General features: G+C 40.0%; 1 protein-coding gene across 1 annotated transcript in view; it reads right to left on the bottom strand.

The window, feature by feature from the left end:
• Nucleotides 1–22,545, bottom strand: part of SDK1 (sidekick cell adhesion molecule 1) — a 386,227-nt gene that overhangs the window by 90,200 nt on the left and 273,482 nt on the right. The window contains exons 17-21 of the mRNA XM_009993680.1: nucleotides 19,734–19,915; nucleotides 12,223–12,338; nucleotides 9,053–9,245; nucleotides 5,410–5,508; nucleotides 380–571 (exon numbers count right to left, since the gene is read on the bottom strand). Of these exons, the coding sequence (XP_009991982.1) occupies nucleotides 380–571; nucleotides 5,410–5,508; nucleotides 9,053–9,245; nucleotides 12,223–12,338; nucleotides 19,734–19,915 (782 nt within the window). The remainder of the gene's footprint in view (nucleotides 1–379; nucleotides 572–5,409; nucleotides 5,509–9,052; nucleotides 9,246–12,222; nucleotides 12,339–19,733; nucleotides 19,916–22,545) is intronic.

Here is a 22,545-nt window from a genome sequence, read left to right as displayed (position 1 = left end):
TTCTTATGTTACTTTGTAAATGTCAAGAGATTCTGCATCGGAACCAGTTTATTACTTTATCCAAAAAGATTCTGCATTGGAACCAGTTTATTACTTTATCCAAAGAGATTCTGCATTGGAACCAGTTTATTACTTTATCCATTCCTTCTGCCATCAACCTTTTTTTTGTATGTGTTCAGCAGCTTTGGCTTTCTGGTGGTTTCAAATTGTGTCTTCATGCCCACGTTTTAATCCGCTTTAAAAATGAAATCTGAATTGCGTAGCAAATAATTCCAGTGCTTTATAAATAAAATACTGAACCGAAGTAATCTGTGATCTTTGGAAGGCTGAAACATGAATCATTAGCACGTTTTGACTTGTTTCATGCAGTTTTACCAACCTGGGGGCACGCCAGAAGAGATGGTGGAGGACGTGACCCACCCGCTCCCTTTGGCCGTCACGGCTGCCACCTCGATGGTGTAGGTGGTGAGAGACGACAGCCCCGTGATCTTGTACTCCAGGGTGGTGTTGGGCAGTGTGCGGGCAAGACGAGATTCATTCCTGCCATACACCTCCCAGGAGATCTGGTAGCCTGAAAAGAACATTACACAGCAGTCAGGGGGCTGGAGCAGTAGCGGGGTCAATTTTTTTCTTCTAATGCACATCGAAGCAGTGACCCAGAGACTGGAAAATTCCTGCTTCTGCAAGGTTTCCTTGTGGCCAGTGGTGGTATGACTTATATCAGATTTATAAGCAGAAAATAAAAAGGAAAGTTGAAGTAAACACTGGCTAAAATATCCCAGTATTTTTCTAACATGGTTATTTTCAACAAGCAATTGATGTAGGTTCCCCATGGGGGATCATCTGCCCATCAGATTAGAGATGGGGGAGGACATGGTGTCTCAACAGTCTGTCTCTTTTCTACAGCTCCACAGTGCTTGCCCTGAAATGGCTAGCAAACCTGGGGATAATCTCACAGAAGGGTGGATTTCATTTTGTGAGCCCTATGAAGCAAATAAGAAGAAACACTGGGAAATACAACATCTTTTCACCAGCTAGAATATAGAATTAAAAAGTCTGTATGCACCTAGTGGGGCTCCTCCCTTCCCAGGCTGAAGTAACCTTCACTGCTGTCTATCTAGAAATACTTATAAATCTGACAATAACAATCATGCAGGAACATTGTAGGAATCTTCTAGGAACTGAAAAACCTCTACTCCCCACTGCTTGTTCCTTGCACAAATCCTTTAGCAGGGTAAATCATTATCCTTTCTTTCAAAACCATGGTGCAGCCAATGTATTGTCCAAAACTGCACTCACTCTGACCTCCATATTATTCCTCTATCATAACCAGGCTTTCCTTTTTATCACTTTTATAACCATTTGCCTTCCATGAACTTTTGAAACTTTCTACTGTCTGATTTGCTCAATTTTTCCTCCAAATCTGCCTGTTCTCCTCCTGCCCAGTCCCACTCTGTTCTCGTTTGAACCCATTTAAACCTTACAGTGCCAGTCTCCAGAGAACGTGCCTGAAAAGTTTGCTTGATTGCAGCTTGCTTTGTGATTTGACTCGGGGAGGGGGGAAATACATGTAGCTCTTGAATGCCTGTGAAATGGAAGTGAGTGAAAAGGACTACCAGAAAGGAACCCCACTGAGTGAACCATGCATGAAGCAAGCTGGCTAGAGAAACTCCCTGGGCTCCCATTCCCATCAGCTCAGATGAGGAATTCAGACCAGCTGAGGGACTTGAGAGTTTTTTTACTATATTTTTTTAATATGATGAGCTGATTAACATATACAAGTTGATGTAACAAAATACCGTATGGTGGTAATCAACAGGGAAATATAATCTCATGAATTAAAAGCATGGTGAGACAAAATAATTCTGTGAGAGTCTGAGAGGTGTGAGATGTTATCCCTCCTCCAGTGCTCGCTGCCATCACTGACAGAGATTCATGTTTAGTTATTTTTTTGCATGGAAATGGGCTCAGAGTCCTCACACAGTCACTAATTATGTTTCAGGTGAGGGGACAGTGATAAAGAGAGGAGATCCAACAATTCCAGCTACACCACAAGAGCCTGTCTGACCATGTACTACCTAGGGGAAAGGGAAGAAGCTGCTCATCTAGGACTCATTTTAACAGAATTTATTCCCATTTAACAGATGGGATGTTTTATTCAGTAATTTACCAGTATCTCAGAGACACAGTGGTGTTCTCTGCAAAGGCTTGAGAATCATTTGCCAGAGATCAGAGGTTATGTAGTACAGACAAGATTATCACCTCTGTGAAGATTTTCCTAAAATGTAGGAACTCTACTGCCTTTATCAACAAAGGCCAAACATAAAGGTGGGGGGTGACTGCCCACTCAGTTGATGCTCAGGGAAGAGGCATGAAGGAGTTGCAAATAGAACAATTATCACAAATATCCCTTTCTTCCAAAAGCCATGGGTGCTACATTTGCTCTGGACAGGGCAAGGTAGAAGATGGAGAAAGAACTGGAGGAAGGTGCATTTGTGCCTCTCCCCACTTCCCAACAGAGGACACCAAACTGGCAGCTGTGTCCCCAGCCAGCAGCACATCCCTGTGCAGCCATGGGTGGAGCAGAGGCTGGGCAGGGGCTGTGCTGTGGCTCATGAGTCTGCCCAGGAGCCTTGGCAGACCCTGCTGTACCTGCTCTGAACCCTACACATGGGCTGGCAGAGGGAATCAAGGAGCAGCACCTCAGAACAAAATGGGTCACTTGAAGCAATAAATAAGCTAAACAGAGGACTTTTAATGCTCCCTCTATCCATTTGGTACTTGCAAACAATAGAAAGTTTCATCCACCATGCACCACAGCAATTTAAGTGATTGAGGTATCTTCTCTCCCATCTCGATAAGCTTTGGATCTACATCAAACATTGGTGATTATTCTTTGAATATTTTATGTTTTCTCCCTCGTGAGCTTTCTTGGCCATTAGGCACTTAGTCTCTATGTATTTATATCCTGAAGAAAAAAAAAAGTACACATGCAAATTCAAGCCAAGGCAAAAAAAGGCAGCATTTACTGCTGGATATTTCAGTCCCAAAAATATAGTTAAATTCCAGTCATACAAAAAAAAAAAAAAAAAAAAAAGGCAAGTAGGAGACACATATGTACAAACTGAGCAGCCAGAAAACCAAATGTAATCATGCATAGCAAAAACAGATGAAAAAAACCCCAACACTGAAGGATAAGAACAACATTTCCTGTACCCCCAGGTAGCACTTAAGCCAAAATGACTGACAGATGGGCAGAACTTTAGGCCATGTGGTTGGTAAAAAGGCACTTTCTGTTTTGCAGACGTGATGGCTGCCAGGAGTGTGCACGGGGGGCCCAGCCTGCCTGGGCTGACAGGGTTTCCTCTGCCTTCAGTGGGACAACAGAAAAGGTGCCCCAGAGCTGCCCGTGTGCTTGGGCACAGCAGCATCTCCACAAAACGCTGCCTAAAGGGAACTAAGGAGCAGAGGAGTTTCAGAAATCATTTTCTGTTGATCTGGAGTAAATTCTCTACAAGAGAGCAGTACACCCAATCACAAACTGTCCGTCTACATCCAGGTGCTCATAAATCAATGTTTACTGAGAGAACGAGGAAGATACTGAGATTTACAGCAAGAGTAATGGGCAATTTCCCAGAGCAGACTGGCTGCTGGCACCACCCTCCCTGCTTGCCTCCTCTCAGCTCTGATGCACAGAACAAGAAGGTCCAGTAAAGATATCAGTGAATAGAAATGATGAATAATTGCCTCCCTAAGCACTCAGATCTCTGAGGAGCCCTCTATAAACCTTTGAGGTACTCAGAGCATGAACAATTTTGCTGCTCTAGCCCAAATGCAATTTGCATCATTAAGAACATCTTTTTTTCCTTATAAACTTTGCTGAGCATTTTTACACTGCTGTTCCCTCATGAACAGTAGAGCTTCTTGAGTGAATTCCTTCTGAAGCGATTTGCCCCAAACATGACATGGTCCATCATTGTGTTCCACCAGGATTCAACTTATTCTGGGAGGACCCAACTTGTTCCCAGTAAAAGCAGCTGTGCAACACAAAGCCCAGTGCTGCTAATTCATGCTTAATGAGTATTACATCATCTGACTTAGATACCAAGATATGGATTTAGGTTCCTAAATTTAAGCACTCAGGCTTGAAGGCTTTGGCCATCCTCACTGGATCAATACCCCTCTGTTTTCAGAAGTCATTAGTTTCTGTTCTTGAACCACTTAAATCAAAGCATGTTTCAGGAAGGTTACTTGGGTGGAAAGGCTGAAGATGATCTGCATGAGGACTCCACATGTACTAGAAACAGCATAGAAGCCACATGTGCAGTGGTGCATGTTACAGACACACAGAGAAAACAGTGACAAAAGCAAGGCCCATCAAAATAATTAGACCTGTCAAAATTAAAAAGCTTCAGAAAATGGGACAACATTTCAATGCTCAGGTGTCAGAAAGTCTTGTGTCATTTTTTTCTCTTAAAATCCTAAAATGTATTTCTTTTTTACAATTTTTAATACAATTTGAAAAAGAAAAATTAAAAATTTCACTGTCAACGTCCCCAGACCAAAATATTTTGATCCATGTGAAATGATCTTCTCCCTTCTCAACTAGGTTTTTTTATCTGCAGCATTTTAAAATTGAGGAGTTTTCTTGCACTTCAAATTGAAATCCTTTGTTAAATGATATACCCATCCTGTACAGCTGTGATAGTTTCCCATCTGAAAATAATATTGCCTCTGTTGATAAGAACTAGAGTTTTTCTCAACCATTTATAGCTTCCTTTATGAAAAATAATGAAGTTGCTGATGTTGTATCTACATGAGTATACAGTAAATAGATAAATAGCTTGTCAAATGGCAAGCTCATCAAAGGGAAACAAGAGATCTCTGAACCCTTGTGATGGTTTATAGAAAATTAAGTAATGACATGCAAATTCTGTCACGCAGTCCACAGCCAGACCACTTGATCACAGCTGAAAGATACCACTGATTTCAGGCTTGGGCTTGATTGCAAACCTTAGCAATGCCAGTCTGGAGTTTGCAGCTGTAAAGTCCCTGCAGGATCCCCCAACCCTGGGTGCAAAGGCCAAACAACGTCTCACAAAGTCGCACAAATTCAGTAATGCAGGTGGAGGTCACAGAATATTTAACAACACCAGAGAGACCACAGGGAGCTGATTTCTAATACAAACTGCCTTTTCAGTGACCACAATCATGAGCTGCCAGTAATTGGACCTGTACTTTCTATACCGTGCCCTAACTGACATTTCAATTACCCAAAAGAAGAACCAGGAAACCAGGGCTCACAGTAGCCAGTTCTCACTAAATGCATTATTACACAAACATTTTTTCACTGCAATGATACATTCCACCCCACACACACTTAAAAAGAAAGGAGATAGCAGCTGATACCTGTAATGATGCCATTTTTCTCTACAGGTTCTTGCCAGCTGACCTTGAGAGACGTGTCCAGAATCTCAGTGAAGCTCAGGTGTCCCACTGCTCCTGGCTCTGGAAATCAGAAAAGGAGATCTGTTAACAGGAGAACCCCACTTACTTTTGATCTGATTCATGTGGCAAGGTTAGGGCTGAAGAAATAAAACACTGAGCCAGGGCCAAGGGAAGCTTGCTGGAAACATCAGTGAGAACTGCAGGGGACAGGGGAGAACACAAGGTATTGAGAAGCACTCTGGCTATCATCATATAAATTATTTTATCCAGTCATCATCCTAACTGTGCAGAGAACTAAAGAGAGTGGCAGCAGGAGCCTTGCACACAACTTGCACACAAGTCTGTTCTCTGACTCTCTTCTTGATCTAATCTAATTAGAACAATCAAGCTGGCAATCCTGAAAGTGATTGCATTTGCTGTTTTCCCTCAAGGAGGGTGTGCAGTGTTGACCTGTGCTGCTGTGAGTACCTTATTTGGCCTTATCAACACCTTATCTGGGCTGCTCTGACCTTATCTGGTCTGCAGCAACCACACCAGCAACTCCCTCACCTGGAAAGAGCCTTTTGCCTACGCAAGGTCAAAGCAAGGACAGAGTCACTGAGCTGCTGCTTGGATAGAGTCTCTCAAAACAACTGTAAAAATGTCCAAAATAATGGCAACTGTTTTCTGTAAAATGAATACAAGCCTGTGAAACTTTTAAAGGATTTTTATGATGTAGCTCAAGAGCTCTTAAAAATTTCAGCTCCCTAGTGTGCAATGAAAGAGCATAAAATGGAATGACTGTCAAGAATATGCCATCCTCCCTCAATTTTGATCTTCAAGAAAGACATCCTGACTGATTTTTGATCCAACTGCTGTTCTGTCTTCAATCGATGTCCTGGAAAAAGGAGTTTTTGTTCACTTTATATTCACTGTGTTTCTGTCACTGGATCCCTGCCCGAGTATCCTCCAGCTCCACTGACATCAGTTGGCAATTTCTCATCTGCAATTTCATATTTTGTTTCCTCTTCACTTTAGTCCAGTTTCTCATTCCCCTCCAGCTATGACAAATAAAAAAAACCCAACCCAGCCCTGCCAGTAGGTCAGCAACAACCACATTTGCAATTCTGCAATCCCAGGGAGAAAAATTTCCAAACCCATTCTGGGATAGTTAGTAGTCAAAGCATTAACAGAAAGAACTGCTGATCTGGTAGTGAGCTGGGGAGTACCCAAGAAGAGCACAGCAATCCTGCACTGCTGGGGACCATGGAGCTGCTGACATGCAAACCACACATTCACAGAGCCAACCTCCAATTAGTTCCTGCACTTGCAGCCCAATTTTATTGTCATAATGAAAACCAGGTGCTGGTTACTCCCAGCCAGGACACATTGCTTCTGACTGGATGTCAGATTTTGACCTATGGTTCATCAGCCAGCAGATTTGTTTACACATTTATTTTTTTTTCTCTAAAGGATGACCTACCATTTCTATACAGACAGAAAATGATGATCTGAGAACATGAATGACAGTCCTCTCAAATCCTTTTTCCCACAGCATAAATCCTGAAGTAACTTAAATTCAACAACTTTTCTGCCAAGATGCATTATACCACACTGCCCCTAACTTCTCAGTCACCATGAAAACAGAGAAAAGTGAGTTGGAAGGATCAAAAATAATAATAAGAGGAATAAAGAAAGATTAAATCATGCTCATCTGCACTGCTGATGTTTCTTGCAGCACACAGATGCACACACCAAGAAATGTTTTAAATGTTTCATAAAACACAAGTCTGGCTTTTTCTCATTTTATGTCTCATGATGGAATTTTCTAGCTTGTAAATGATCCCAACATTTCCCTGAGTTAATCCCAATGCCTTGACTGTCCCCTATTTCCCATTTTCTACAAAGTCTTTAAGGCTCATTGTGCAGTGGCAGAGTTGGACTAGATGATCTCTAGAGGTCCCTTCCAACTCTAAGAACTCTGTGATTCTGTGATTAATAGTTTATTTTCTCTTCCCAGCTGATAATTTTCATGAAATCTTAGGAGTCTCATATCTTTGGTTTTCTACTCTTCTGCACTCACTGAAATTAGTCACAGGGTTCAAATATCATTGAATGGAGAAAGATGACTCCAACAGACAACTGAGTACATTTAGGAACCATGATTGACAAAACTTTCACTTCCTTAGGAAAACATGCCAAGAAGATAACATTACACACAGGAACCTGAAACTCTTTTCTCCATTCTTTAACCCCAGATAAACATGTATGTCTCCCTATTAAATGGTTCACATAGATTCCTGGTAGTTAAAGTGTTCTCTTTGTGATCCTAGTTTAAGTCTCCAATCTGCTCTTGGGACAGAGATCTAGAATATGGAAGAGACAGACCACAAAAGAAAAAAAATCTATGGGAAAATACTTAATTTTCCTCATATCCTTTCAAGAGTATTTTGTGAAAAATTGGATTAGCACTTTGAGCCTCACTCCTGTGAATGTTAATGATAATCAGATTTTTCTTACGGGAACACTGACTAAAAGATTCCTATAAAGGCAAAGCAGTATTTCTAAAAGAAAAAAAAAAAAGGTACCTTAATGGATATAGTAGATATTTTTTAATTCTGCTTTGGATCTTAAAATATGCAGCCGTGTTCATGACCCTCCATGGCAGGAAGGCACTGAAGCACTTGCCAGAGCCAGGATCACTGTGGACACACAGTTATCTCTGAGGGCCACTGCAATGTGCCTGCATCAGGCACACACTAGATTTGTTACTCCCAAATATGTCTGGAGCAAAGACTCCCATGGACTGCAGAGGCCAAAACCTCTTCTGGTACAGAAAAAAATTGATATGCTAAAATATCCAGCTCATCTTATTTCATCCTGTGAATCTGACTTGTCTTGCAGAATAAAAGTGACTGCATTGTTATGATTCTGCTGGTTGATACAAACACTTGCTATATAATAAAGATACAGACATTTTCAATACATTGAATAACAGAAGGAAACAATCATAACTTAATCATTAACCTCCACAGGGAGATCCAGTGCTCATTTCCTAAGATCAATTCATGTTTATTCAGATGCCTGAACATGGATTTAAGAGCATAAGGTTTCACAGACATAAACAATGTGCTGTGTGTTAACAGAACCAGATTGGGAAGCTTTCAGCTTCTGACCAATGCAAAAAAATTGTCCAGGTTTAGTTCGTCTTGAAAAAAACCAACAACAGTCTTTCATTTGCCACAGGCTTGAAAAACACACATGGACACCTGGCTGAGGTCATGGTCTGATACAACATAACTTGATAAGGAGTAACTATGAGTGTGGTGAGACACCAGAACAGGTTGCTAAAGGGTCTTATGGAAGTGTTCAAGGGCAGGTTGGACAGGGCTTGGAGCAACCTGATCTAGTGGGAGGTGTCCCTGACAATGCAGAAGGGTTGGATCTAGATGATCTTTAAGGTCCCCTTCAACACAAACCATTCTACAATTCCACGACAAGAGACTGCAAACTGATCGTAAGCCTGAGCTCCAATTTTAAGCACCCAGATTTGAAAATTCTGGCTTGTGGATCCAACCAACCAGATCTCAAGCACTGAGATTCTCTACCAGGGCTGCCTACTCACTGTCCTCGAGGGTGCGCAGGGGCTGGGGCGGGCTCCGCGGCCCATCGCCGGGCGTGGTGAAGCACAGAACCGAGGTGTAGTAAGTGGTGTATTTCTTCAGGTTGGTGATGCAGCCACTATGAACACCATGAAAATCTGGAGCAATGGTCACCACAGTCACAGTCTCTGGAGCATCCACTGGCCACGCTAGAAGCTAGAAAATTTAAACACGGATGAGCTCTCATTAGAAGTTGTGTCTGTTTGGAATCAAAGTGTGTTTGGCTGCCAAAACCATCTTAGTCTGATTGTAAAACAACAAGCAGTGCTGTGGAAGTCAGCTCTGACACTGAACAGATGGATCTGACACTGTTTTATCTGGAGGGATGTGTGGAATACTCGCTAGTGATGGGAGATACACTGATACTGTGGAGGATTTGCAATTCCCAGTCTCTGGTGCTGAACAATGCCAACATTGTTGGGAATGCTTATTTGTGTGACACGAGTCTATTGTCCCCCCCTGGGCTGCTCTGAACCAGCCTGAACAGTCTCTGCTGCTGAAAGGAAGCAGAGGGAAGAAAAGTACTTTCAGTGATACTCTGAGATAAAGGCTTTATCTTATTTTGGAGTTCCTTACAGATCCCACTGGCCGGGGAGCTTAGTGGGATGGGGTTGGATCCTCCTTCCCCACCATCCCACTGACGGTTTGAGGATCTTCACACTGTGAAAGATTCAAATGAGTCTGAAACTACTAAAAGACCAGAAAATAGTTGTAAATATGATTACTACAATTTTCAGCACTTGGGTCACAAAATTGAGACTCCCGAAGACATTTTCATGCATTTAAAGCAGTCTGCTTGTCAGATGTGCCCAATTCTTCCAGGTTTCATTAATCTCAGTGAATCATCTGGGTGATCAATATTCCTTAGAGTGGAGTATCTTCTGTGTAGGTACCTAAATGAGGACTTAAAATTTCATTTTTGGCAAATGACTTGGAAATTTGAAATCATTTTTTGAAATCACCTTAATGGCTTAGGGATCTAAAGCTCTAAAGTGCTTATGAAATTTTTATTTTGTCCAAAAAATCCTTATCATGTGGCTTATACAAGCATGTTAAAATTCCAGGCCTTACTCAGTTACTGTGTAAATTATGCTACTTGTATTGATTTCAGACTCATAAACATGAATAGATGCCTGAAATTAATGAGCCATATTTGACACATTTAGCCCATATCTATAGTTTCTGATAGTCAGAAAGCACAGCTAGAAGACTATAAGGAGTAATTTTGTTAGGAATATTTCATACTTGAAAAGGTGCCCTTTACAACTTCATGAAATGCAAATAAATTTCAAAGAAAAGATAAAAACGGAAAATGGTTGATGGAACAGTAAGATTTATTTTCTTTTCTAAATCATCTTTGTGGATTACAATTGGCATTTACAACTTTGGAGGACTGAACTTCTCTTTTTTTGAGTACATTTCATTGCAGTCTTCAGGAAACATGCAGAAAATTAAGCTGAACAATTCTGTCAGTTATAGGAAAAATGGGCTTAATCCTTACAAGAAGCAAAGACCTGGCTTTGCCTTCCAGTAATTTCTAAATCATACCTAAAACTATGCTATAGGAGTAAATGACAGAAATGTTCTCACACAGTCTTTGTACTGCAATTCAAAATCCCTATGAGAAACAGGAAGGGAAAAGCTGTTGCAATTTACTGCAATCAAAGAAATCCAAGGAAAGAGAGATGTTGATAATTTATAAAGTTTTCACTAACCACTGACAGGTACAAATTACAAGTTTAGTGATTTCAAATCATTGTTAAAGTGACAGAAACACCAATTAGAAGTAGCTGTGTGATCAGACTCAGGATCTTCAAACTGAAAGTCAGTTTGAATGAAACAAAGAATTAAGTTTGAAATATGACTTCTGCAAATCTGAGCTCACCCTGCTTGGATTCGTACCAGAAAATTATAGTGCACTGCAGTTCACTGAGCCCAAAACCTGCTTTTATTCTCCAGATTCTGAACAGAAGCCAAGTACTAGCTCTGTATTGAGTTTTCAAGACTAATTCCTGCAGCCCTGTCAGTCACCTTTCTTGAGAGTTGATTCTATCACTGGGAAAGAGAGAAGTACCTATCTCTGTGCATATAGCACTTCAGCAACAGGATTCTGAAACCATCAATGCTTTTTATGAGAAATATATAGAGGGGAAAAATACTAAAATGCCCGTACATCTTTGTCTCAGTTTCTCAATCACATTGAAGAATGCTTACAGAAGGACCAAGATTTCCAAAACTTGTAAATTCCTCCTACAATTCCTTAATTCACAGCTTGACTTCTGAACTACACACCCTTCTCAGCTCACTCAACATTCCCTCACACAACATCTAAATTAACCTTCCTCCTCCCTGCTCATAAAAGACACCTGCCACCCCTGTTCCTGCTTGGGGATTCCTGTAAGATTTCTCTTTGCTCTTTCTGGGATTGTTTTTAAACCCTTCATTTATTATGCCCCTACTGCTGAACTGTTGAAGGAGTTTCTATTAAGCAGTCCTTCCTGAGAGAGAGAAATAAACCACTCCAGCTACCTTTTTAGCATACACTCCACTGGTCAAAGTACCAACAAGTGCTCTGTTAAGCACTCTCTACTCTGTGTTCTGTAATAGATACTGCCAGTTGTCCCATCAACAGGGACTTCCCATGCTAACTCTGTGTCATCAAGCATGATTAATACATTTTTATATCCTTTTATCTCCCAGCTGATCTCAGTGAGAAAGATAAGGCAACTATTTAGCGTGATGTCTTGGTTCCTGATGAAATGAAGGGGAATTTTACATTAGAGTAAATAGCAATCTCAAGGTTGATTTGCAGTGGCACAACGACATCTCTCCTATGCTGACTTTCCAAACTGTTTGACATTGAACTGCCTTTTGGCTTTGGAAACTCTCCAGGTAAATGACAAAGGTATCAAGACTTTTAGCCCATGACATATTCCCTTTTTAGAACTTACATAAGTTTGCAAATGCTCTGTTAGGAGAAACAACTGCACAGTTCCTCATTTCTTATAAGATATCCCTGAACACATCAGTCGCTTTGGAGATACAAGATGAATATGTTCAACTTCTAATTGTTTATACCAGGACTGGTAAGGAAAACAGTCTTTGAAGTTAAAGAAATGTTGTTTCTCTTTACCTTGTACCCTTGGTTAATACCGTTGATGAACTGCTGGGGTGGAGGGTTCCAGAAGAACTGGATGGTTGTGGAGTTGATGGCTTCAACTTGCACGTTCTGCGGCGGAGCTGTGGGCACTGCTCCCAGGCAGCAGAGAGGGAAACAGCATCCATCAGAGCACAGGAAGGATGAGGGAACAAAAGAGAAAGATGAGCACAGAAACCACTGCCTGCCACTCGTGACTCACAAAGTAATAACAACCTTGAGAGAAGGGAGCTCTTCTTGTGAAATGGCAACCAGCAATTATTTGAAAAGAAGGGTAATTGGGTTAATTTTTCATTCTGTATTGGAGATTCTTTCAAGGGGAGGGGATGAAATTATTTCTGTATCTTTTTATTCCACAAAGGAGTTTCTCTTAAAGACTTAAGACAGAAGGTAGGTAATGAGAGGTGAACACATCTCTTTCAATTACCCATGACTGCAGAGAGAATAAACAGTTTCAGAAAGAAATGTCTTGAGTCTTTTAATACCACACAATTCCCCAGATCAGACAAGCAAACATGGAATCTGCACAATTAAAACTCTAATTGTGAATTATAATCTGGTGACAGCATCTGTTTATTATTTACTGCTGCTTAAAGAATTAGGACCAGGAGTATCTCATGCAATAAAGATTTTTCTTGGGAATTGGAGATGTTCTCGTTTTATCTTGATATGATTTTCATTCATGTATATTGAATTGATTATATATATTCTGACCCAATACATCCTCTAATCTGCTAAAAGTTGCATCAACATTTTATGCCAAGTATTTAATTAGGCAGATGTCTTCTCAATACAAAAGAAAGCATGGAACATAAAGGCACGCTGCCTTCAAACAACAACAAAAATAAGACCTGAATATTTTGCCATTGGATATACAGTCTCTTTAAATACTTTCCAGGCAATTTCTTCCAATTATTGTTTTTAGCCACCCTTTCTAAAGTGCTTAGAGGAAAGGATATTAACAGACAGGTCTATTTTTCTGAAACTACCAAGCGTATAGTGAGTTTAAGAAGAAAACTATTATTTGAGTAGAAAAGATAGACTAATAACCTTTGCATCTTATAAAATAAGTTTAACAAAATTTAAAAAATATTACTGTTGACAGCCACGTGCATTTGTATTCTACAAAAGAGGAGCCATCCACAAGTGGTTTTGAAGTCTGGAAAGCTTTGCTCTTTCCAGTTCCAAGGGAAAATTTTTACCAAAGCCCAATGACCTACACTTCTGTAAAGTATCCACAATTCTCACTGAGAAATGGTGATTTGCTCCATACTTTTCAAAAACAGCTCACAAAATTTAAAAGCTTCAAAGTACTTTTGGAAGATGACTCTGTATGGAGAAGAAATCAAGACAGTAAGTTAAAAAATGTAAAAATGCCCCTTTTTTGACCAAAAGCTGTTTATTTGAAAGAGACATAAAAGGTTAACTGGGGTACAAACTATAGTGAGACTGTAGCCACCAGAGCTAGGACAGTGTACACTTCTCAAAAACATCCACAGCACAGAAATATCAACACTGAAAAATGGAGAAGAGCTCAAAGATGTCAGGTTTGAAATGACAAGAACATCCACTTTCATGCCCTGTCTCACTACAGCTCCCTGATCTCTACCATGGCATGAAAATTTAGCTCCGTATGTTTTTTTAATCTCAGTAACTGCATATTACTCATAATTTTCTTGCCCTAATTTAAAACATGTTGTCACAATTTATGAACTATGCATAATTATTGAGTTCTAACACCAGAATTTATCTGATATTACTCTAAGTTTTCATTAGAATCCGGACCCTACTTCCTGTCATGTGTCATAATTCCTTATATGCCTTTGGAAGGTTATATTATTATCTTAATGACCTGTAGACATAAAGTTTTTGCAGTTAAGAGATTCACCAAATCACCCTGATATATACAGTCATATATAATAAAGTCACTCAACAGCAGAACAAGCTGCTTTGGCTACAGTCCCCTACTAAATGTATTTTTTTCTTATTCTTGTTCTTTGATGAAATGGTTTATTATGAGGGCTACAGGATGTATTTCAACTTGCTTTTGTTGCAATACTTTGTACCATTAATGATTAATGTGAGATTTTTTAAAAGCAAAAAATTATTACTTTCTTAAAAATTCTCATTATTTTTTTTTTCAGATATTGCAACTGCCAGAGCTTTATTTTTGCAGAAAAAAACTTGCATGAAAAGCCTTTAAGTTAGTTTTTTATCAGGAAATCAGCTGGATATCATTGATAGATTAATCTTGTTCTGTCATGAGGGATAAAGCAGCTGAGCATCCTTCTCCTCTCATTCCTCTTCCTTCTGCTGAGCTGCTACATTGCAGCTCTACTTCTATGTGAAGTAACTGATCTGGTAACACAATTATTGTGCACAGTTGTGGGCTCCTGTGAGTCTCCACACAACCCATGTGCTGAGCCCACATGAACCCACACCTGAAGAAATGTAGAACTTTGGCAGCAGTAGGAAAAGATTGATCTCCCAGAGCATAAGAAGCACAGACTTGAGAGTTAACAAGACAACCACTCTTTCAGGACACTCCCATTGCTTTTTTAGTTTTCCTCAAACACAGACTAGCTTAATTTCCTTAGGCATTATTTTTTTTGTAGTAGAGGATCCCCTGGATTCTCTACAATGAATAGCAAATTTCTAGTGGTTTTTATTCCAAGGATCTGATGAGTCTTTTAGATAGAGTTCAAAGCATTGCAAATGTTTTGAGAGGAAAAAGCCTGCATCAACAGGCTGCAAGTTTCCATTTGGAGTCACTACAGTCCCCAAAAAGGCTCAGCAAACACTTGAGGATGGGTTTACTACAGGTTTAGAAATGCAGATAAACAAATACAATAGCTACTGCTTTTAAAAAGGGAAATAACTTTCTTTCAATATTTCCTGAAACAAGAAGAAACCATCATAGCACAAAAAGTACCTGCTAGAAGAAAATAAACAGTGAAAATTATGAACATAAAACATAAAAACATAAAACCTTCAGAATGCTGGAAATCATTATTTATACTACAAGTCCTCCCCAGACATATTTATTGAAAAATGAACACCTGTATCTCAATGAATGCATTTAGAAGATGAGAAGAACTTGGTCCATCTGATGTGCATAAGCTTAATTATACTGCAGAGGACACGATATAATGCATTTTAATATTTTTTAATCAGTCAGATATTGGAAATATAATCTCAAATTTACTTCAAAGTGCCACTATGAAGTTCTCCTTCTATGTCCTGATATTAAAGACTTCCTTGGGTATTTGAACAGTTTTGCATTTAAAAAAGAAAAGAGGTTTGGCAGAAGCTAAATCAGAATTTACCTTCTGGTCACTTCAAAACTGATATACCTTCCCAAGGTCATGGTGAGTAACTTACTGAATCTGTGACCGTCCACACAGAAGATTTTCTAATGTAGTAGATGTCTATCCTCTTCCTACAAGTTTCCTGTTATCCAGTGGTACAGAAGCTATCAATATTAACTAGGTTTTTCTAGAGTATTTATATATTCAGTTTATAAAGCTCTTCATCACGTTTGCAAGCTTCCCTAAAGTATCTCAGCAGAAACCCAGCTGGGAGTCAGCTCAGAATTGCAGATCAAATTGGTCAGACAAAACCAACTGTTACTTTCTCCCTGACAAAGTTCATGTGGATGGAAATCTGTTAAGAGCTCAGTCCCTGGGATTGCAAGCTAATGCACAGCATTCCAAGTAGGAAAGGTCATGGAAGCACTTTAGATAAAAGCCATTAAAAGGGTTTCGCTGACGAGATAATTGAGAGAAGAGAAGGCATTAAGGCTAAACATGTGCACATGTAATTACTGTTCCTAGCTATATGCAAACAGCATGTAAGGCTAAAGAGATTCTGACAGCCAGAATGCTGGTCTTAAATACAGTTCTTCAACACACCCTTGTAGAAAAGTCTCCTACTCCTCTGGAGTTCCTGGCCTTTGAGGTAGCAACTTCCATGTCTCAATAAGGCGGGCTGGAGGAACTGCAGGTTTTTCTGTGTGAAGATTTGGTTGATCCTTTAATGCAGTGGGATGAGGAGCTAAGCTGCACATCCCTGCTGGGAGCCATGGGGAGGGTCTGCTACAGAAGCTCTTGATCCTTCCTGTGAAACCTGTTCATGGCACAGTGCTGGGCTACCAACTGCAGCAGGAAAAGTGGTCTCTGCAATTCTGCACTTGCTGGTATTTGAAATTCAGTCATGTGAGATTTGGCACTAACTGAAGAGTTTTGCTCCTTGCAGCTGGGAAATGTCTGCTGCCTTTCTTGCATGTCTCTCACAAGGACAAGAAGGTACTACTTTATTAAGAGCTGGGAGCCAGGGTCATCACCAAGACAACTGTTATATTCACAACCTTGGTAAAAGCATTTTAAAAAAGCTGTGGAAGGCAATGACACCTTGTTAGTCTCCAGCTCTTCTGTCTCAGTCCTTATGAATTTCTCCAATTCACCTCTTAATGCCTAGAAAGAAATCATTTTGGACCTGGGAAGAGATCTTTCTTGCTATTATCCTTCTCTCCACACCATCAAGACTTGCTAGTCTGATGACTCTCCCACTCTTTTATTCAGGAAGGACCTTTTGCTCAAACTTTCCTGTCCTTTCAAAGTGTCCATTCACAGAAAAGAAGGAAAAATACAACAATATCAAAGTACATTTGATGCCAGAAACAATATCATCACCATCCAGAAAGATGTTTATACATCTCACAAAACTACTCTTATATGAAAAGGTATTGGAAAACTTCAGGTTTTCATGTGGCAATGAAAGTCCTGCAGGACACTGTTTAAATAAGTTAAAATTGCCCTATGCATAAAGCTGGCAAAATCCCCATGAAAAGTAACACTAAAGTAAGGAACAGCTGGAGAAACTCTGATGAAGGAAGACCTATATATACAGGGCATCAAAGTATTAGGCTGAATATTACTCTGAAGAGACTTTCAAGATTTAGAAACAGTCAAACTGTCTGACCCTAGTGCTGGGATGTTCAGTGCTTTGCCAGTAAGTCTTTCTGACATTTGATCTGACATTATGTGCCAATTTCTCTATAAGTTTAGACCTTTCAGCATCTTGCGAGTTGAGCTGTGTTCTAGAATTTGGTGATTTTCAAAGAGCTTTGAGTAGCTGATAAGTTATCAGGGTCTGTGGCAATGACAGAGGACTAATAAGGGATTAATAGACTAAGTTCTGGTATAAATCCACAGTTTATGTGGCCAGTCAATATTCCTTATGACAAAGATGCCAATGTGTTGATCTGCTCCTGCCAATGGGTTGATCTGCTCCCAGTATTCGTTTCCTGCCAGGCTTTGGCTGCAGAGCACACTTGATTAATATGAGGTGTTTCAGGTATTTTTCATCTGCAGACAGACAGGCTCTTGCCAGCATAGCTCACATCATTTAATGCATGTCAGGATAGAGACGGTGGTGGTGGTAGTGGGAGAGGGGGATGGATGAGGGTCTGTGTCTTTGACATTTATCTCTGCTCGTATTAAAATCAGAATATGATTTACAAGGCAGTTTTACACATGGCTTTTTCTTATTCTTGCTGCTTTGGTTTAGGAAGGACATTCCAGAGCAAGAAACAACCAGTGGCTTTTCCTGTCACTTCCCATCTAAAAGAAAGATCAAGGAACAGAGTTTTGGACAGAAGTGCGCTATGGAAACTTGATATTAATCCAGTTTCAGATTATACTGATACCAACCACCTTCTCTTCTTTTCAGCTCTAAATGTAAAAAGGCTTCAGACTCTTTAAAACAGACCATATGCCTTTGGTGACTTGCACAGGAAACCAGCAAGGCATTCATGAGGAGAACCATGAAGTAATTTTCTGCTATTGTTAAATACTGCTGCAAAATAATTAAGAAATAGCCCTTTTTTCTTTTTGCCCTTTCATATCTACCCACTCCTAAGCATTTAGGAGCTACATGAAAACAAACAGGCCATTGCAGTTTGTCCTGCAGTCTAAACACTTGCTGATTAATATGAATTCAGGACTGGCTACACTTAATAACAGAAGATTTATATCCTTATAAAGGACAACAGACAGCCAATCAATAAAGGATGATAATAACAGCATATAATATCAAGGGAAATTCAAGTCAATTACAGGGTTTAAGAAAAAATGTGTAGTCCAAACCTGAGTCTTAATAGGTGGAAGGTTAAGGTGCTATGATAGCTTAAAATGTGCAGATAAACAAAATAATGAATTACAAACATATTCACAAAGGAGATTAAAATTCTGTGTGCAAACCAGTTCTCAGCAGAGATCTGGTCTTTAGTGGGATACAATACATTAATCCTGGCTGCAAGGAGAAGACTAAGATAAACATTTGAAGGTCTGCAATGAATACTTCTACAAAGAGGTTGAGTGTGTCTGGACTCCTCTCCACTGTGAGACTTTACACGCCTGAAGACAAAACATGGATAGTTTCCTTCTTTAATTGCTGTGGTTAATTAGTGTTGCATATGAATGATCTTTTCTTACAGATCTGCCTACATCTGAAACTGTATCTAATCGTGTTATAATGCAACTCCTAGTAACAATTAACAAACAACTGTATCTTCTTCACTGATTCTAAATTAATGGATGCACTGCAAAACTGTAACTTTTAAAAATAGTTTAATTGTTTTATGGCAAATAAAGTAGAGGCCATGTACTGTCCATTGCTCAGAACCAACCACAATCCTGCAATTAGGGGAATACAAGAAAGCTTTAAGGGCCTGGTACTTAATTATCCTACAGATTTTTATACCAAACTAGAGATGTAAACATGCCTTACCCTGGCTGTAAAAAGTAATTACATATCCTTTTGTTGGTGTAATTTATACCCTTCCTAAAGCACTTAGCAGAAAGGTGTGGAGGAGCTGTAGCATTAAAGTCAGGGCTTTAAAGACTGTTTTATCTTCCTCTTTGCAAATGTCTGCACCATTCCTGAAACACTACAAAACAATCTTTCTCCACAGGCGGTATTTCTCTCCCCACAGTTCCCTTATAATTTATTCCATATTTCTAAAACAAGGTGTTCTGTGGTTATCAGAACTAACCCAGCTGGTTTACTCAGCCTGTGGCTCCCATATTGCACATGGGGCATATTGCATATCTTAACCATGATAAACCCAATACTCTGCCATCTTCTCTCTGCCTTTCCTGGCAGAGTAACCTCAGCCCCTGCCTGTCACAGCCTACAAACCCATTCCATGGGACCCCAGTTCTCATCAGTATTACTTACTACTTACAGAGAATTTTTTGTTTACTCACAGCTTTTTCTACAACAGAGACAGCAGCAGAGTCTCATCTTGTCTCTGCTTAAGCATGGGAAGTTTGTAGGTGTTTCCTACTCCAAACTTGTCTATCAAATGTGACTAAAGTGACCGTTCATTTTACAGGTTGTTAGGTGGGGCCACCAGAGAGTGCATCTCCTCCTTAGGAAGCCTCTAATCTCTAAGTATAAATGACATATTGGTCTGATTTGCTCACCTCCCTGTAACGTGTACTCTGTCACAGGTCTGCTGAATGCTCCCAGTCCAGCTCCATTGTAAGATGCCACCTGGATTTCATACTGGGTCCAAATGATCAGGTCTTTCACTAAGCAGTAGTTAATCTCTGCACTGGTGATGTTCTTATACTGGTATTCTCCAGGGAGGCCAGCCAGGCGGTACCTGCCATATGGGAGCAAAGTTTTGCTAGTTAAGTAGATGGCATCAATTACAGCAAATATCCCAACTAGCAAAATAGCTTCCTTTGTCAAGAGGCAATATGCAAACTTTTACAGCAGAATTATACAAAGAATAATGAAAGATATACAGAAAGAACAAACTAAACTCCTGATAAGACCACATCGTGTTTGACTGCTATTGTATTTATAATCTGATCTCACCAAGATTACATGCTCAGGGCTAAACAAACGGGTATTTTATCCTATTTTATGGTTGCAGAAAAATTATAGCTTTTTAAATGTGGCTTGTCTAGTAAAAGCTGTGATTTAGTAGAAAAAAAAAAATAGCCCAGATGTGATTTTTATCAGGGCACTGTTGTAAATCAGCTTGAGAAATGGTTTTTTTCCTTCTCTGAAATCTGAAAAGGAAGAGCTCAGAGAGCTCTGACCTTCTGGGGTCTCAGGCATTGCCACCTCTGGCTTCCAGCACAGAATAATTAAAATAAGGATGGGATATAGTTGAGACTAAAGTAGTGGTTAAGCACTGGAATTCCAGGAAAAGAGCTGTACCAAACACAGATGAGTGGTGAACATCCTGACAAACTTTCTGCTGAGACATGGGAAGCTGAAGCACTGAATATATTGTCCCAGGTAAACAGCGTATTGCAGAACACAGAGCCCTCTGATGTGTCTCCTTGAGCCAAGAAACTATGGAGAAAAATTATAGGAAACAAACAGACCTTACAAATCTGTGAATAATACTGTTTGTTTTGCTCCCTTTAGGAAAACGTTACAATAATCAGATAAACAGAAACCAAGAGAGGGGCACAGGGCTTTACTATTGCATGAAAAAGACAAATATAGAAACATTTTGATTTTTATTCACCACGCAGCTTTTATGCATTCTTATTCATCTTTTGCTTCACAGTAATCACCAAAAGCTTATTGACACAGAACAATTTCATTGACATTTTGCAGGCTGATTTTAAATTAATCTAAGTTAAAACTGTTGCAATTTCTGTGACTAGACAACTTCTTCATATATTTCAGGGATAGATTTTGTTCTAAAGTCTTCTTATAAAGAGAGCAGTTTTTAATCACTGGCAACCCCTCAATTTTCTGCTGAGGAGCTGCTTGCCTGACCATATTTTGGCTTACTTAAGGTTTGTAATGCCACACTGGTGTGATTCCATTCGGGAAATACGACTGGAAATGTAGAAGTATCACCCCTCAGCTGAGCTTATTGATGACTTGATCTTTTTCTACTTTAGGGAATATCTACGTTTTCTTTTGCCTCCTGTGAAGGTTGGATGCTTCCTGGCCAAGCCAATTCTTTGTGCAGCAATGTTCTGTCTCACACCTAAAGACAAGGTGTGGAGAGCTCCCTTGATCTCATCTGTTATGCTGTTAGCATGGAACTCTTCTAAATGCAGTACTGCCAGGGAGGAAAAGGGCAGGGGAAGGAGGCCAGTTCAGAAATGTCATGTCTTCATGATTTTTCCCACCATAGCCTTTGATGTATACTCCATCTGACTTGTGCAGTGCACCTTCACCTTGAAAGATCAGGTGTTCCATCAGCTTAGTATCTTGCATGTCTTGAGTACTGGGTCTATGGAATGCATGGTGCTTTTTATTTTCTTGCATCCTAATTCTACAGAAATCTGTGCAGGAAGACTTTTCCTCAGTGACTTGACTTGGAAGACCAGCCTGGTTTATTACCTGGGACAGTTGTGCTTTTATATGATAATCTTAAATTCCTGTCAAATAAATTGTTTCTCTGCTCTATAGTCAAGACAAAGCACATAGACATCAAAAATGTTCACAGATTGAGCATAATGAATCTGATCAGTCTTGATTAAAATGGAGAGATTTTATAGAGAGGACAGGGATCAATTATGCTAATAGATGTAGAAAATACTTAAGCTGAATGTACTTGAAAATGTTGTATGGGGAAAACAGACAGATTGGTAGAAGTGGGAGGGTATGGGCTTGCTTTCTCAAGGGACTTAAGGCTGAGACTGGGTGAGACTCATTGGGAATAGCTAAGGAATTAATCCTACCATCCAGTAGAGCAGTTTGAAGGAAAGAAGTGAGCAAGCAACACTTGTACTCTGTGCAAGTAAGTTCCCAAGTCTCATGACAAGATTTAGCTACTGACAGAAGTTAAAGCACCTTTTCCCACCTGTCCCTGATGACTGGCACAGCTTTCACACTGAGTCCAGCTCTTAAAACTGCAGGGACTTGCACAACGGGCTCACCCCTGCAATGGGCTCTGTGCAGTGACAGGGAGATGAACTGACTGCAGCTCTGCCTGCAGAGAGAAGGAACTTTCCAGCACTACTTTGGGAGCTCACCAACACTCTGAACATCACAAAAGCATTTCCGTCTGCACCAGCAAAAGCAGGAGCACAGCATGAACCAGCATTTAAACTAGAATTTAGTTATCTTTTAGCAGGTCTGGAGGACATTGTATTAAAAATGTCAGCAGCCTGCTTACAATAGGCTGTAACCATCGCTTGGAAACACATCAGTGGTGGTGCAATGCTTGGGAGTTTCCCACAAAAACTCCAATTTAGATAATGCCTCCCTTACCAAAGGTGCAGCCCTAGCTGGCTGCTAGCACTGCAGGGTATG

Source organism: Chaetura pelagica, unplaced genomic scaffold, assembly GCF_000747805.2.
Source record: "Chaetura pelagica isolate M959 unplaced genomic scaffold, ChaPel_1.0 scaffold213, whole genome shotgun sequence".
Classification (NCBI taxonomy): Eukaryota; Metazoa; Chordata; class Aves; order Apodiformes; family Apodidae; genus Chaetura; species Chaetura pelagica.
The sequence above is the reverse complement of the archived record's forward strand: the minus strand, read 5'-3'. Positions and strand labels throughout refer to the sequence as shown.